At 33.0% G+C, this 19,366-nt stretch overlaps 1 protein-coding gene across 2 annotated transcripts in view; it reads right to left on the bottom strand.

The window, feature by feature from the left end:
* WDR7 (WD repeat domain 7) overlaps positions 1–19,366 on the bottom strand; it is a 353,302-nt gene that overhangs the window by 313,549 nt on the left and 20,387 nt on the right. For both annotated transcript variants that reach the window (XM_007455287.1, XM_007455286.1), the window contains exons 7-11: positions 19,056–19,201; positions 18,598–18,700; positions 16,337–16,478; positions 15,849–16,097; positions 14,719–14,939 (exon numbers count right to left, since the gene is read on the bottom strand). In XM_007455287.1, the coding sequence (XP_007455349.1) occupies positions 14,719–14,939; positions 15,849–16,097; positions 16,337–16,478; positions 18,598–18,700; positions 19,056–19,201 (861 nt within the window). The remainder of the gene's footprint in view (positions 1–14,718; positions 14,940–15,848; positions 16,098–16,336; positions 16,479–18,597; positions 18,701–19,055; positions 19,202–19,366) is intronic.

Below are 19,366 nucleotides of genomic sequence, written 5' to 3'. Positions count from 1 at the left end.
GCATTCCTTTTCATCTATTCACATCTTTTAATCAGGCACTGATCTGCCACAGTACTCACCCCTGTCACTACTTTTGATTCTGCTACTATGACTCACAAGCTCTCTGAAATCTTTAAAATGAGTTAATCCTTAATTAATGCAGTAGACCTAACTAATCGACTTGCCAGTCCCCAAGTTGACAATCATTTCATTAATGTTCACATAATTCTTGTCATTCCTTTTCATAGAGAAAACGAGGCATGAGTCAGGGTGAAGTTTGTTTGTTTTTAAAAGGTGATTTTTTACCAATCTTCTTTACTATGTTTGGTGTTTTTCAAATTATGTTCTGCTGGTAGATCTCAACATCTGAGGTGACAACAAAACTACTGAGAAGCACTGACCCACGCATTCTCTCTCTGCCAAATATCTCATACTGCAGTTTATAACCTACCAGAGAGAGGACTGCAGACTTAAGCAAACAAAAAAGGCTTCCCTATTCCCACAAGGAACTTGACCTCTGGCATCAACTTCTCATAAGTTTTGCCGTCAGAACTTTCACCCTTGCTATTTATATGTAGGTGGATAATTTTTTAAATCCAAGAAAATGCAATCCATCCTCATAAAAAGATTTAAAAGCTCTACTTCATGTTATCTCTCTTATTAGTAAAAACAAAGAACATACAAAGCTAATATTAAATAATATTATAGGGTGTATTTTAAAAAGTAGATTATGGGATGTAATTTTCTGAAGGAAAAAATGACTGAATTCCAAAAATTCTAGCTTTTCAGTCCCACGTATGCATTCTCTTCTAACATATATATTTACATCAATATCTTTTAAAGAATAGTTCTGTTCTTCATTCGTATAGTGCAATAATGATGAAAACTGACAAATGACATGCCTCATCCGCAAAAAAATGTTTGGCCCCAAACAAAAATGTTATACCGTCCATGTAAATGAAAATAAGCATCTGAAGAGTTAAGTCTAGCTTTACTGTAATGAACAGTCTGGAAATAGCCAAAAATAATCAAGACTGAAAACAAACAAAAAAAATCAATATTACTAAGTCCAAGAAAGCACAGTTATTAGAGGTACTTAACTCACAAGAAAAGATGGTTCTCTGCTTTTTAAATATGGTTTTAAATAAATCTAATTTTTCTTCTTTCAAGAAACTGCTAGTCCAACTCGTGTGAAGAAAACTGGCCTAGAGTGGAAATGGCCCAATACCGTAAATCCTCATTAATTTTGATTCCCCTAATTAATTCTGAGTTGATGGTTACCTTCACAGGCTCTGTGAAAACAAATTAATGGTATAAACAAAGCAAATGTCTAGCTTATTTAAATGTAAAAGGGAAAAAGACCATTCTCAAGCACCACGTTGGTATTAATTTTAATTCAAACAATGAACAGAGTAATGATAAATAATTCTCAGCTACCTGTTAAATGAAAGCACTTAAAAGATTTGCTGAAACACAATTAACTTGGTTTCTCCTTATCTGCGCTCAAAACTATTGAAGAAGCACTTAAAGTGCTCTTTGATTTAGATGCAGCTTCCTCACAAATGAGTTGAATTAGCATAATTCTTTCATTATTAAATTATGAAATTCTAGATATCTTGGTTACTGAACACTTACTTCACCCACAATGACTGATTCTATAATTTGATTAATTCCATTCTACTTCGCTTTCTTCCATTTCAACCTGAAAAAGTTACCTAAACATGACTTAACATTGAGGATATTTTTATAAGACATTTAAATTGTGTAATTAGAATAATAATACAAGAAATAAAAAATGTGAACCTCATATCTTTAACCAAATTATCTGAAAAGTATTTATGTTCCAAACTTGTTCAATCACACACTTATTTAAAAAACTCTGTAATATATTCTCACTACATGTATATTTATACATTGTATATGTACTTTGTGCCAATACATCATGTACATTGTAAAACATGCACAGAATATACACTTTAAAAGGATGACTCAGTTTAAATAAACAAATAAGATAAAATAAAATATTTTCTTAAATGTCTTGCTAATGTTAATAACTTTACTATTAGCATTAGCCAATACCTCAAAGCACTGTATCTTTAGAAAGTTTTCACTGTTAACCATAGTAGATGTAAACACATATTTTATATAATCATGAATTTTGTGGCTGCCTTCTTGCCAGATTGATCAAATGATCATTGTTTGAACCTCGTTATGTGGTTAATGAAAAGATATTTCATTTTCATCAGAAAGACTTCCATCACTATTTTCTCTGCCCATTTTGTGATGGTTAGGTTAAGTTCTATACAGTACAATCTGCAACTCTCCGAAGCAAACATATTTTCATTGGAAGCACACCTGGTGAGGGCGCAGAGGTCGCCCTCCTGGAGGTGGCAGACCCACTCTTGGCCCAGGTGATATGTGCCCATCTGATGTATGAAGCAAGTGTGGCACCAATGTCCTTCCATCTAGTAAATGTTCATAAGCTCAATTTGTTAAGGTTTAAAAAAAAAGAAAGAAGAGCTTTAATATTTTATTCCCATGTCCCAGTTAACTGTCTCACAGATTCCACTTTAACACCCACTGCTATCAACTGACTTAAAGAGTGTAACATACATATACCATTAAAAAAATTTTGTTGTTGTTATGGAACAGAACTTGTACAGCATGGACTGAGCATCTGATCAACTTGGTCAGTACTTTACAGGTGAAAATTATTCAAGATCATGTTCCAAACACTGTATTAGTTCTTTCCTAGAAGGAAAATGCACCAATGTTATCAAAAGGTAATTAAAAGCAGGAGAAACAAAAAGCAACAGAATATTTAACCATATTTAATATTTACTTTGATTTGGTGAAAAAATTAATTGGGGCAGGGAAAGTGAGGAAGATACCAGATCAAAACAAATATATTCCAAGACCAATTATTATTTTTCAAGCAATTCTGATCCTCAACCAAGTAAGCACTCACTGAATTTGCCAGTAAATAATCCTCACGGTACATTAGTGCTGAGCAGGGGAAGGCCACAAGTTATCACAAGATCTGACAGAGTCAGAATGTACCACCTAGGTCATCCAGCCTGACCTTACACATTTTACAAGACTTCATTTTAAACCATTCCCAGAAACCTCTTAAGTAACCTGTTCCTAAGCATTTGCCATGAATTACAGAAACTAGAGACAGCTAGTTTATCCCACACACTAGCTCTCTGGGGAGATGATTCTGCTTTCCAACAGTTCCCAGTGTAAATTATATACATATATATATTTTTTCTACTTTTGCCAATTTGTTTCCTAAACTAAATTATTCTTTTCTTCATATCATTCCAGGAGTAATCTCCGGCCCAAAACAATGTTTCTCTTTGAATACTCTCTATATCTAAGAACACTAACTATTGTCTCTCCTTTTAAATATGCCCATGATTAGACAAGCTATAAATGACCAGCTTCTTTCACTCATAAATCAATCCTACTATTCTCTTAATCATTATTTCTTGACTTCTCAGAACTCCTTTTCTGGAACATAAATATGTAGTTAAGATGCATCATTTATCACTTTTAAATATTCTACCTGAAGGGGAAAAAAGAGCCTACAAATGTTAATGCCTTGTCCACACTTTCACAAAACTAGATAAAAAAAAAAATTTTTTTTTTAGAAATCCATAGCTCATCCTTCTTTTAAAAAGAAGGGGGTGGGGTGGGGTAGACACCTGTTTCCTTAATAGCTATTTTAGAAAATAAGACCATGTGGTCCAACCAAAACACTTACTAACCATCTATTAGGATAGTTATGTTCTACATAAAAGTAAGACTTTTAGGGACCAGTTTTAATATCTTCATCCATTCACTACATACAAAAGACAACAGTGAAGAAACAGCGGGCTAGTCAGGACTCCATCTTTCTTCAACTGCTTCCTTATTAATAAAGCAGCAAATAAATATGAAGAATTTAGTGTAAGATTAAGGAGACATTACCTATCAAAGAAAATTTTATTTAATAAATGATGTTGAGATAATCCGTTACTTTAGGGAAGAACAGATGATTTTTATCCTTTCCTCACCCCACATGCATAAATAAATTTCAGATAGATTAAAGTATTTGATGTTTGTTTTAATCCAGCCATTGCTTTTTAATCAAATTTCACCAAATTTCTGGGGGAGGGGGTAAGATCCCAGGATTCAAAAATATGAAAGAAGCTAAATAGGAAAAAGATAAATTAGATTACATAGGAATGTAAATTATCTGTAGGTTAAAAAATCAAAGTAAATAATAAACCAGAAGAAAATTTCAACAATAATAGAAAGCACATAAGCTTAATATTTCAATTAAGTTAAGTACTCATACAAGCACTAATATCCTCAACAGAAACAAATGAGCAAAGGACAATCTATGTGTCAAATGAAAAAAAAAAACAAACTCACTAAAATCCTCATAGAAAAACTTCATTACCTCTAGTAATCAAAGAAATGCAAATTCGAACAATAAAATACTCTTTGCACTATCAATTTAGCCAAAGACTGTAGAAATTATATAATACGAAACAACCAGCGTTTATTGGGCTCTTACTCTGTGCTAGGTATTATTCTAAATACTTGGTAGTAATTCATCATAGTCTCACAACAACGCTTTGAAGTAGATACTATTACTATTTCCATCTTACAGATGTGGAAACTGAGTCATGGAAGTAAATAAAAACATCCTGTGTTGGCAAGGGACAATGAAATAGGCACTGAGGGTAGAAAATAATTAGGTAATCGATCTCAACAGACTTAAAAATGTTAATAACCTATTACCCCAAAATTCTGAGGTTCTAACCCAAAAAATATTCATGGAATCTACACAAAGAAATAATCATAAATGAAAACAAGTTTTACAACGATATTCAATATTATTTACAATAGTTCAAATTGAGAACAATCTACACATCCAAAGGAGAACTGCTAAGTAAATATTGTGCGCTCACATAATGTAATGTCATATAATTACTAAAAATTACTTTCACAAATAAGAATAACTTGAGAAAGTATTCGTTAAAATATTAAATGAAGATGCAATGTGCATAGATAACTATACAATATAATCACAAGTGCACAGTAAGTGAATTTTACAAGGCTAGAGGAAAAAATAGCAAAATGTTAACTGTGTTTCTCTTTTATGTAGAAAGATAACAGGTGACCTTTTACCTTCTTAGCTACCTCTGTTTTCAAAAATTTTAACTGTGTATATGTTAAATTTATAAAATTGCAGTTAAATCTTACATCATATTCTTAAAAGCAAGTAATGTGTGACAAGTAAAAGAAGATGAAAGAAAGAAAATCCAAACCTAAATAATCAAAGATGAAAAACGAAAACATAAATTACCAAAGAACTGAGCCATGCACAATTCTCTAAAGAAAAATTTGAAATACAGGAATTGAAAAGAATAGCTGTGTTTTGATCTACAAATTGAGAGATACTAAATAAATTAGGCATTTAAAATTAAGTATGTATCAAAATCATATTTACTTATGTAAATCAGTAATAAAAAATATATAGTTAAAGTTGGAGAAATGCAACTATTTTTAAATACACAATTACACCTAGTAGGAGGTGGTATGCTTGGTGGTCAAGTTCAGGCCCTCAGGTTGGACTATTTAGGATCAAATTCCAGCTCTGCCACTTGCTAACTGTGTGACTTGAGCAAGTTACTTAACTTCTCTGAGCCTCATCTCTCTGTACTATGAGGTTAACAGCAATTACTAGGCCTCACAGAAGCACTGGGTGAATTAAATGAAATATATGTAAAGAAATCAGCACAGTGACTAATACACCATGCATACAAAAGATGATGGTAGTTAGTATTCTCTTTACCATTATTAGTATTATGTCATTATATACCATAAATTCTACTTTTTATAATGCAGTTGTATCATTTTCTGAGGGAGTTGCCAACGTTTAGGTATTCACCAGGAAATGTGGAGACATTCATAATTTTTCTATTAGGTTAGTTTCCCCTTTTCAATGTTTTCTTCTCATATTAATAGCTCTGCTTTAATTTAATCTGAATAGTTCCACCTACATGATCATTACCATCACTCACGTATTACCTTAAAATCACATTAATGAAGTTTTTAGCACTTTTAACAATTTGAGTCAATAAAAGCTCTCAATCCAACAACTCAGTGACCACCTTCCACTGTTCCCTGAATATTTCCTCACACATCTTTTTCCATTGAATTTACCTGATAATTTTTTACTTCATGCCTTTAAAACATTAAAGTGCTTTCTTTAATTTCAATTACATATTTATGGGTTTTAGAGACTGAGATAGTCACATCTGCAGACTCTGAAGATAGTCTAAGGTTTTTTTAAGGAACTCAAAAGTGCTACCCTTTTACCCTCTCCCCACAGCAGTCAGCTGTCCCCAGTTACTGCCCACCCCACACCCAAACCTCAGCTGCACACGTTCAGGGACTAATATCTTCCATCACAAAGGGCCTCACTTCTCAGCATGCACTGAGTTACGACTCCCAGTGGCTGCTGGTCCCACACTTCTACTTCTAGCTCCTACTTTGAACTTGAATGGCCCCATCCATCTGACCCAGTAACTCTCAATCTGCCTGCTTGGCTTCAATCTATTTATTCCGCTCATACCAGTATCCTTACAAGAAATAAACACTGAATTTACAATACCTCTGACATAACTATGGAATATCTTTTTTTCCTTTCTCATGGAAACAAACGGGTTGATACCGTCCCCATTTCTCTAACCGGAGATTTTCTAACTGAAAGAGTCTGTGTATCTTTCCTAGAGATAAATTACTAGAATATATATTCTAAAAATACCTCTTTGCTTACAAAACATGCTGGCTTGCTTTTTAAGTCTATACCAAAGAACACAAGAGAAACCTAACCCCCACTATTATACACCCGGCTCTTGAAGGCACCTGGAAAATGGTCGGCACTCAGATATATATTGCATCTAATTGAACAGTCACCTTAAAAAGTCATTCATTTTTTTCTAACAATTTCTGCCATCTTAAAATAAATTTTAACTCATTTTAAAATTGCTTTATGATTAAGTTACTGAAGAAAAATTGTCTTTGCTCTGTGCCATACTAACTCTCTTCAACCACTGAGTCAATTTAATCAACCACTTCATTTACAATGCTTAGCACCAAATCATTTCTATTACGAAAAATAAATTTCATACCCAATGTAATCTTCTTTGCTACCAAGAATATGACTAAAGATCTAAAGAAACCTCTCCAGAGGAATATCTAAGTTTCTGCGGAGTGGGGGAGGGATAAATTAGGGGTTTGGGATTAACATATACACACTATTATATATAAAATAAACAACAAGGACTTACTCTATAGCACAGGAAGCTATAGTCAATATCTTGTAATAACCTACAATGGAAAAGAATCTGAAAAGACTATATACATACATATATATGTATGTATGTGTGTTTGTATATATATATATATATATATATATATATATATGTATGTATATATATACATATATACATACATACATATATATATTAAAAACTGGGGACCTCCCTGGTGAGGCAGTGGTTAAGAATCCGCCTGCCAAAGCAGAAGACACAGGCTCGAGCCCTGGTCGGGGAAGATCCCACATGCCGTGGAGCAACTTAGCCCGTGTGCCGCAACTACTGAGCCTGCACTCTAGAGCCCGTGAGCCACAACTACTGAAGCCCGCACACCTAGAGCCCGTGCTCCGCAACAAGAGAAGCCACCGCAATGAGAAGCCTGCGCACCGCAACTAGAGAAAGCCCGCGTGCAGCAACGAAGACCCAATGCAGCCAAACAAATAAATAAATAAATTTATTTTAAAAAAAAACTGTCACTTTGCTATAACCTAAAACTAATACAACATTGTAAATCAACTATACTTCAATAAACCAACCTCATAAGGCAAAAAAAAAAAGTAATAAATAAATGAATTTCTAAAATGTCTGACACAATATTAGCACAGCCAGAATAGGGACCAATCTGTCTCATTACTGTTGAAGGGATCCTCACTGACAGTCTCTTGGTATATTATTGATTCTCTTAGCTTCCTACACGAGAGACAGGGTGTACTATGATATTTGAATATTTAGACACTATCCATAATAGGAAAAATTAATTTTTTATCTTGAATAAAATATGACAGTAGTAAAAATTTGGAAAACATGCAGCAATCAGAATGGGGAACCAATACAGCCTTGGTATATTAAAGCATTCATGCTTTCAAAATGAGAATGAGTGCTATACGCTTATACATACTCTTCATACAGCTACTTATAAGTCTAGAAAATTACCTACATTTGAAAGATTATAAACAGTATGATGAAGAATTATGAAGGTAAATAGGTGGTACAAACCTATTCTTAAGCTTTTGAAGGACAATTTGGTAATATGTATTCAAAAGACTTTAAAAATTAATATGCCCTTTTATAAAGCAATTTCACATTTAAGAATTTATCCTAAGAATCATTCCAGATGTGCAACATTATTTAGTTATCTTAATTCTCAACCCCCACTGTTGATAAGAGAAAAAAAAAATTAGAAAGTAAAATTCTGAAATTTCTGAATAAAATTAAATAAATGACAGACTATCATTAAAAATGTTGGAATACACTTAGACCATCTTTAGAAAATATCTGTATTTTCCATAACAATGTGTTATGTAATTTTTTTAAATAAAAAGTAATTTCAAAAAGATGATGCTGAATATATAAAACATATGAAAGTAGTCTCAAAATCTAAGAGAATTAAGTGTTATGGGAAAAAAGAATATTACAGAACATTATGTACACTGTGATATATTTTAGAAAAAGATTAGTTCTGCTTTCTGCTTTTGCTTCCTTTACATCACCAAAGTTTACTCTGGCTTCAGAGACTATGCCATAATCCTAGACATTGCTTTTTAAATGTAACGTCCAATTAAACTGGTGACACAAGTCCAAATTCAAAAAGGTAAGATAAGAGCTAATTCAGGCAGAAGCTTAGGTACTTTTTCAGAAAGAAAGGATAATATATTAAAAAGAAAACCTAATTTGTTAACTGTTCTTACCGGCAGCGAACATTATGCACTAGCAAACATACAGTCACATATACCATACATATTATCATATCTGCCGCAAGAGCTAGGGATTTAACATTGTCAGATGAAGGAACAAACAGGTTAGGTGCTTGATATTCCCATTTTCACAAACCCATGCTGCCCCCTTCTGGAAAATTTTGGAGGCATGTGACAATACAAGTTTAATAAGATATAATGAAAAGTAATCATTTTTAACTAATCTATTAGAGAACTTAGCCTATATGTTCACACTGAGAAACATATATATTATATATGCTTCAAAATTTATTTTGAAACATTTTCGAAAAAATTCTGTTCTGAATAAAATTCTAGCAGCAGCAAAAAGCTGTGATAATCTAATCATCCATGCCAATGGGAGAGGGAAGTAATATTAGATATATATTTACTAAAAGTAAATAAAACACAACACTTTAAAAAGTCACATTTTTTGTTCTCTTCAATACTCATTCCCGTCACTCTCAAAAGCAAACAGAATCTGAATTTGGTACTTATCTTTCCAATTCAATTTTAATAATTTTACTACCAGCAGCCTTAAAAATATCTGCCCTCCCTTTCAGCTGCTCTATTCCTCAGACTCCGCAGGCATTGGGCACACTCTTTTGGCCTCCCCTAGCCTAGAGTTCAGATTTTGGAAATTCACCCAAGCCTACCTCTGACAGCTATTCAAATCTGGAAATCATTCTATGTCTAACCTCTCAGTGTTGCTTAAATGTCTCAGTTATTAGAATAAGATTAAACTAAAATGCTATAGTTCTGAAGAATTAAAACATAGTATAGGGATTTCCCTGGTGACACAGTGGTTAAGACTCTGCACTCCCAATGCAGGAGGCCTGAGTTCAATCCCTGGTCAGGGAACTAGATCCCACACGCATGTCACAACTAAGAGTTTGCACGCCAACTAAGGAGCCCGCGAGCCGCAACTAAGGAGGCCGAGAGCCACAAGTAAGGAGCCCACCTGCCACAACTAAGGCCTAGCACAACCAAACAAATAAATAAATATTTTAAAAAATAGTATAAGATATAGAGAACAAACTAGTGGTTACCAGTGGGCAGGGGGAGGGAGGGGCAATACAGGAGTGAGGGAGTGGAAGGTATAAACTATCGAGTGTTAAGATAGGCTTAAGCATATATTATACAACAAGGGGAATATAGCCAATATTTTGTAGTGACTGTAAATGGAAAGTAACCTTTAAAAACTGTATAAAAATTTAAAAAATTTTTAAAAACAGTATAGAAAGTCTCTGTAGGATTATAAAATATTGCACTCAGGATGAAGGGAATGACATAGCTGGAGAACAAGAGGGAAAAAGAGACTTGCTTTTTATTGATAACCTTTAATACCTTTTGCATTTTATATACCTATTTATAAAATATTTTAAGACACTACAGTAAATAATATTCCAAGTGCAGATGAAAACTGAAAACAGTAAGGCACTTAAAATTTTAACAAGCCTGTTTTTAAAAACAATTTTCTAAAAAGTCTTCTATATGAGTATTTGAAATGGCAGTCTTATTTAATAATAATATGAAGCTTCCATTTTAAATCTGAATCCTATTAAAACTGCCTAAGAACCATCACATCTGAATAGCAATATATAAAAGATCAAAACCACTCATTTAAAAGCAATAAGCACAACCTGGAGTGACAAAAATGGCACAGAACTTTCTTTTATATTTATAGTATATATTTTGTATCGTTATATAATATTCAAACACTATTTTAGTAGATAGTTTCACTTCTGTTTCCTTTCATATATATTTCATATACACATATAGTACACATACCTTTCATACCTATATACATTATATGTATATATTTCTTTCATATGTATGGATAGTACATTTTGTTTTCTTAAGAAACCGAACCACAACAACAACAAAAAAGCCACCTCAAACTTAATTTTTTCCTCTACATTCCATAATCTTAAGGAGAAAGAAATAGAGACAGCACATAGCCTAATCATAGAGATCTCAAAACTGCAAGTTCTACCACCCCTCATGAAGTCAATATACAGTTAGTCAAATCTCACAGGATTTTTTGAGAGTTTACCAAAGCTCTTTGTTTCTCTGAGTACCTATGATATGCCCCTGCCCTTATCCACCAAAGCATTTTGTTAGGGTCTCTCCTTTACCATTTATAGTCAACCTTGTAACAGACTTACTTAAATACTTGCCTGACCCTCCTCCTAAAATATGTTTATATTTCTTGGAACACTGAAATGCACTACTGGGAAGATAGTAATACTGCCCCAAAAAACTTGTAGAATTTTTGTCAATAACCCTTGGGCACTATACAATCCTGAATTACTTCAATATTTCCTATCTCAAAGGATATTTTCAGGAAACTTTTAAATTTTCTTACTGTATTTTAATTCTTTAAAATAATCTGTATCATATGAAAGTTAAATCTCAGTTAACTAGACTATTCAGGGAATCAAACTCAATATCAAAGCACTTTGCCTAAATGGAGCTTTACTATTTGGGAAAAAATAAATAAATAAAATTCCTCTAAAAAATGAAAAACAAAAACCTTCAATGTACAATAAACATAAAATCTATTCAGTGCAGGTACTCTACATAACACTATAGGAAATGTTTATCATCTATGAACATGTCAAAATTTTTAAATAATTAAAACTCCCATTAATAAAGGAATAGAGAAATAGTTTATTAAAAATAAAGTATATAGAACCACTGAGTCTGGCACTAAAGTAATACTAATCTATAGCAAGAATTTGGAAAGATTTCAGGGAAAATGCTAAAAGAGCACAAAAATGAAGGAGTGGGGAAAGAAAGGATGACAAAGAAACACCTAGACAGTAGACAAGTAAGATGTGCATGTGTGTGGAGTTGTGAAAGGGCGTATAATCTGTCCTCAAAGCTCATCTCCAGCCACAGCATCCTTTCTACCCAGAAGGCAGGATTTCATTTTTCATTCACTGTCTACCAAAGCCAGGAGACAATGATTTTGCTCGGTTTTAACAACTTCCTATATTTTGGTAAACATGAAATGACCACAAATTAAGAAAGAAAAATTCATCATAATTGTACATTCTTAATAACAATTTAAGTCATTTTTAAAATGCAACCAACATTTCTCTGTTTTAGAACATCTTTTCCTGGGGTTAAAAAAAAAAATTGCAAGAAATCAAAACTCAACTTCTTTCCCAATCTACCTAAGATAAAAACCAAAACTCTATTCTAATCAAAAAAGCAGATGACAAACTTTTCAGTATTTATTTTTAATCATTACAGTTGGTAAATATTTATAATCTTCCAACTACCAGATCACTTTAAAGTAAAAATTTTTTTTGCTAAAAGAAAATGACATTGGATCAATTTATGAGGACAATTCAAGTATTAAAATCAGCATATGATGTTGTTAACTCTAATCTCAGCAAAACAGTCATCTGCTAAACATTTAGCAAATATCAAATTCTTAGCTTTTTATTAATCAGTTAGGCTCTTTGATTTTCAAACATATTAGCTGCTGGACCTAAAACTACCAGCTAAATGAACAGCTTAATAACTAGGCAGGCATTATTTACTTGTCAAATTATCACAAAGCTAAAAGCAAATTTGTCTTAATCAGTACTTTTGAAAGTTAATTATAAACAAGAAAATTCTACTGTTAAGCCTATAATAAGTAAATTATTTTCCAAGTACCAGGCTTCCTTGTCTGTGTCTCTCTTCTTCGTATTTCCCAGGCAACTAGCACCTCTGGTGGGCACCTAGTCTAGTAAGGAGACCATTCTCTATTTAGTTGCATGTATGTCTATTAGGTAGCTTTTACTCACTACAGATTACTTCTAAATGCAGTTGATCAAAAAAATTTTATTATATTAAATACCCACTTGAAATTTTTTAAAAAGAAACCAGAAAATGTTCTCATATAAATATGTAAGCTAAAAAATATATTAATGTAGTTCAAAAAGAAAACATGACCTTATGGAAACCACTCAAAAAAACTTTCCTTTTAACCTGTAATTAAACACACACACACACACACACACACACACACACACACACACACACACACACTCTAGTTAATTTTCAGTGTTTTATTCTTATGAAAACAAAAACCAGCCAAATTAGAAATGGTTGCCCTAAACTGAAATAAAATAATCTAAATTATCAATGTCAGCTGCAAAAAGTTAGATATTTCCCCAAATTTGCAGTCAGAGATAAGAAAACTCATGTTTTAGTATGGGGCATTAAGTACTGTTAAATAAATTTAGGGCAGGGGTTCTAACAGTGCTATAACTTAGTATAATGACAATGATATGTATTTCACTAAAATAGACATACAATTGGTTATTTAAATAAACACACAATAATTTTTCTCAGTGATGAAGATTAAAAGAAACGAACAACCAACTGGGAAGAAAGAAAAAGCCAAAAATATTTTAAAAAGAAGGAAGAGGATAATTAAGTATCTGAATTTTCAAATCTGGCAGGGGGAAAAAGAGAGAGAGAGAGACACTGGTACTAGAACCTCCTACAACATTACCAGTATCAAGTCAAATGAAATCTAGCACTGGCAGAACATGGCAGATAACATACATTACCAGGAAGATTAAGTAAGCAGAAAGGCCAAGGAAGATTTTCTGAGCTTTGAAATGAGACTCCTTGTGAACACTGGATCAGATACAGAAGTCAAATGCTTTTCATTTCAGTAAAACCATAATTGGTGATGCTGAAGGGATTATGATAAGCATGAAATATGTGTGCAAGAAGACAGTGTGTCTGTGTGTTTGTGTATGTGTGTGCACACACACGTGTGAATGTGTGGGCATAGTGATGATGCCAACAGAAGTGGCTAATCACATGAACAAGTTCATGATTAACAAACAGTAAAATAAATTATGGGTCTGTTATTCATCCATCCTAAGTTCTCCTAAAATCTCCTATTTCTAAAATTATTAGGCTGTTTACATTTGACATCATGGCCTAACCTACACGCACATCACTAAGAAAGCAATCTGCTTTCACAAAGGTATGTACAAAATTTTCCAAAATCATTTTCAGTGCCTGTTATACTTTCTCTTGTCACAATAATTGTTTATTTAAACGAACTCTAGGGAATCTCCTGGCAGTCCAGTGGTTACGACCCAGTGCTTTCACTGCCGGGGCCCAGGTTTGACCCCTGGTCAGGAAACTAAGATCCCACAAGCTGCACGGCGCAGCCACAAAAAAATATCAAAATAAACGAACTCTATTTATAAGTAACGAGAAGTATTTTGCTTCAAACTACCAAAGTATACATTTACTATCTTTTTGCTCAGATGAAGCTGAAAATAATGAGATTAGAGAATGACTGGGGATACTTAAACTACTTTAGAACAAAAAATTGAAATTTCAGTAAACATATTCTAAATTACTACTACATTTCGGGGACAAGCTATGCTATTTAGGAGCTAATAACAGGAAAAAAAAACTATGTGCATCTTCTACGTCTATGTGCCCAATGGTAATAATTGTAACTTTGTCTAAACATCACACTACCACTGTTTAGTTTTTAAATTAAAAGGATTTTTTAATTCTCCTGTCACATTTTAAGTTACTCTGGATTTCATTTATATTAAGCCTGATAGCAACACAACTTGACTCTACCACAGTGAAATAATCTTTCATGATCAACTTACACTGCAGTTTTCAGGCGGAACCAGAAGCTGAGTAATCTCGCCACCATGGACACAGAAGATGTGTTTCATTTCTCCAGAAAAAATGTCCCAAATTATGACCGAAAAATCCACGCCTCCAGATATCAGATATCTTTGATCATAACGAGCTGAGACCTGATGCGGATACAACAAACATGTGACTTTGTTCCGATGACCACGGAGTGTCCTGTGAGGTGGCCAACCTGTGAAGGAGGTTTTGGATTTAGCTATACATTTTACCATTGAAAAGGCTTCTAGTTTTCTAGAACTGCTCTGTAGTTCTAGAAATACAGTAGCTACATACCACATGAGACTACTGAACTCTTGCAGTGTGGCTAGAGTGGATTCATATGTGCTATGAATGTAAAATATACATGAGATTTCGAAGACTTAGCACCCAAAAAATGTAAAATATCTCATTAATAATTTTTATATTGATTACAAGTTGAAATGAAAATAGTTTTGCTGTACTAGGTTAAAGAAAATATATTATTAAAATTAATTTCTCCTGCTTCATTTTTACTTTTCTTAATGTGCCTATTAGAAAATCACCTGTTACATATATAGTTCTTTTAGCATTGTTCTAAAAGATTACCAGTATTACTGATAATATGATAATTACTAGTACACTATATAGGTACCAAATAATAAATGGAATTATTAACACATATCAAAGAGATAAAATTAGATACCTCTTTATTTACAGTCATTACATGGTGTTTATTCCAATAATAGACACTAAGTACAGTTGATCCTTGAACAACAGAGGTTTGAACGGCACAGGTCCACTTATACGCAGATTTTTTTCAATAAATATTTACTATAGTACTACACAGGGGCAGCTGATTGAATCCAAGGATACAGAGGGCCAACTGTAAAGTAACATGCAGATTTTCAACTGTGCAGAGGGTCAGTGCCCCAACCCCCTGGGTTGTTCAAGGGTCAACTGGAGTGTATTTTATTAACTGCACATTAAATTCTCCCAGCTACATTGCACACTAACAACTGCACGGATTCATTGTATTTGTTAAAAACAAAGAGTGTAGACATTGTCAGGTTCATGGTTACAGAGTTCTCAAAACACTTTAGACACTAGGAGATCTTCAGGATACCTCTGCGGAGCATGTGCTCCCCTTGCAGCAGTTGCACTATGGCTGTCTGCGTGGCAGGTACAATAACGATGCTTCCATCTTCACGGCCACAAACGAGTCGCCCGTGGGCTGGTATGTACACACTTGCGGTCACCTTAAGAGGTTCATTACTACTGGGAATGACACTCAGCTGATCTATAATTCCGGCAGGACAAGGATTCAGTTTATCAAATGCCTCTTGCAAGCTAACAGAAGTTGTCATTTCCAGCTCTGTGGAGGTTTTGTTTGGTATAAAAGAAAAACATTTAAGTATTTTAGAAAAAACATTAAACATATAAAAATAAATGTGCTTACAGACGATTCAGTAATATACCAAAGAAAAACTGTCATCAACTATAATTCTAAGAAGAAAATGACATATGTACATTATGAATTTGCTACACAGTGGCTGGTATTTAGGTTGTTAAATTTAAAAAATTGAAAAATTACTGCAAGTGATTTACTAGTACTTCCTGTACCTTCCTGCTTATCAGGTGTGTCTGATATGTTCCAAATATTCAATCTTCCAGAAGAATCACCCTGAATCAATAGTTTGTGGAAGTATTCCTTACATCCATAGAAGAACCGAGTAACAGGAGGACAAATTAGCAACTGTAAAAAAAAAAAATTTGTTCAAATACCCTTAGCTATCTTTTTAAACAAAATATTTCACACATTAACATTTTTTTCAGATTAGGGTGTTAAGTACTTTGCCTCGGTACTAGAGTAAAAAAAAAGTGCATTTATAGAATGAGTATTCAATAATATTTTAATTAATTTTGTAGCACTGAAACATATATCAACTAATACCCAAATCCAGTACATAGAACACAAATGAAAACTAAATTTATAGTCTTTCTCTAGAATTAATATTTTTATTCTTTTTCTCCGCCTTATAAAAACCACAATGCAATTATTTGTCTGCTATTAAGCAATTAATACAAAGATATACCCCTCTTTACCAAAAAGAAAATTCTCCACTTAAAAGGTCAAAAGGGGAGAACAGGCTAATCTGAGCTTTCTGCCCATCCCTGATTAGTCTCCAAGAGTAGATGCAAAACTAAACTACCAAACTTGTACAACTAGAGGACTCTTTTTTTTTTTTATGAGAGTATTTTTCAACTGATGGCATGACACTTGATGACATTTACATAATCTACTTGAACCTAGCCTGATATGTTTGCTATAGACTACTAGGAACAAAAACCATTCATTAGGGTGTTGTGTATACTTTCATTTTTAAAACAAGTTATTTTTCTGCTTAAGATCCTGTGTCTTCAGTGAGACCACTTATTTGAAAATACTAAATTGTGGTGGACTCCTAAATTTAAAGTTTAAATTATTAATATACTAAAACTGGAGCATTAAAGCATAGAAGCTCATCCTAAAAAGCAGTAAAAAATAGACTTCAGTGTTTAAACATATAGTTAACAAATAATCCGTATTTGGTATCAGTTGTTTCCTAAAAAGCATTATCCTATAGAAATTATATGCATTAAGCATAGTTAATTACTTGATTTAACTTAAAGCCTGACAATTACTAAAAGTTTTAATTGATAAACAACATGCTTAACTAGGAAAAGTTGCTACAACAGCTGTAATAACCAGTATTTCATATTTCAATGTGTATCTAACACCACACAGTACATATATTTTAATTTAAAATGTATTGGGGAGCTGATACATAAAGAAACATGGTATGTATTTGTTTTGTTTCATGGTTTTTTTTTTTTGTTTTTTTTTTTTTGGCCGTGCCGAGCAGCTTGCAAGATCTTAGTTCCCTGACCAGGGATTGAACCCAGGCCCCAGCAGTGAATGTGCTGAGTCCAAACCACTGGACCACCAGGGAAATCCCATCATGTATGTTTTTTATATAAGTCATTATCTCTTGATTTAAATAGAAGTGACTATCTCGTTTGGAGAGCAGTAAGTTAGGAGTTTAAGCTAAGAGACTAAAGGACAGGTCATAGAGGATCTTAATTGTACATGGATGTATAAATTCTATATATTCAAAATATTCATGTAAAAATTAATTCCCTTCCCCTCGCCATCTCTCCACATAAAGATGGAACAAAATGTTCAGAATGAAAAAGCTGTGGAAACCTAGAACTTGAGTAAAGGAAACTTTATTTCCAAAACGAAAGCTTCTTTCTTAATGCTCAAAGAATAGAGAGTTGAAAACCCAGTACTAAGTGCATTTCAACTTTAAATTGATATTAAGTAGGTTCTTAGAAGTCATAATAAATTTGGTTTTTATAGGGAAAAAAATGTCTTTTTTCTTTATTCCTAATGCCTAACGACTTAAATCACTACATAGTTTTGCGGAGATACTGCAATACCTTGTTCAAATAATAATCAGTCAGCATTATTACATAATTATCTTTGTGCTTCTAAAATTACATCTCTCACCATGTTTATAACTGCATGAGTATAAAATCAATTTATACCATCAATATGAATTTTATCAAAAAGTCATTGCCACTTTGTAATCAGTATAAGACCATTTTTATTCCCGGAGAACAGTGAATGCTACATTATAGGCATATTATAAGCAAATCTGAAAATTGTGCTTATAATAACTGACCATGTCAAAATGTTTTACAGCATCTAACACACAGCCTTGAATTGTACTGAATCTTTCAAATGTTTAGCTACCAAGACACCAATAAATATAGTTGTAAAAATTTTTCAACATAACTACCAATTATAAATGATACCTGAAGAATTTTACCTCTTTATCTGTTCGATCCAAGAGGCTATGTTGTACTGGAGGAACTAAATTTTCAACTGCTTTCCCCACATCACTGCGGAATGAATCACTAGCTGGAAGGCAACTGAAAATGAGAAAACTACAACATTCAGCAAAAATACTGACATTAAATATTTTATCATACCATACGATGACTTTTTTTGACAATGGAGAAAATATGGATGTTTTAATTATAGTTTATTTAATATAGGCATGAAATTAAATCATTAATGTTACTAACATACCCTACTTCAAATAAAAACTCCACCTAATTTTTGTGCTTAGAAGTTAAACCTCAATTACAAATCTAACTTAAGTTCTCAAGTTTTTTACCTAAATTAAATACTTATACTTTCTACATTTTCATACTTTCAGGTTATACCCCAAATTTGGAATCTTTTGCTTTCAATTAAAGTCCTAACTTATTATTTATTGAATACCTGGCAGGTAGTTTGTAAATATAACTTTGCCCATTTTCAGTCCAAATGATGACTTTATCTGCCGAGACAAAGTCACCTCCAGTCCACGTCTGTCCATTTTCACTCGGACCTGAGCACAACAGGGAGTAGTCCCCAGCATCAAATACCTACAAGGAATAAGAGATTTGCAATCGTTTTAAAAACCATAAAACAAAATAAGACAATTTAACCATATAAAAACTGAAAACTTCTTTTTGGCAGTAACTGAGAAAGTCATGCTGGTGGGTTGCAATACCATCTACATGTTGTTTTCGTATGCATTTCCCTGATGA

This window comes from Lipotes vexillifer, unplaced genomic scaffold, assembly GCF_000442215.2.
Source record: "Lipotes vexillifer unplaced genomic scaffold, Lipotes_vexillifer_v1.1 scaffold1399, whole genome shotgun sequence".
NCBI lineage: Eukaryota > Metazoa > Chordata > Mammalia > Artiodactyla > Lipotidae > Lipotes > Lipotes vexillifer.
This window is presented reverse-complemented; position numbering and strand designations above follow the sequence as displayed.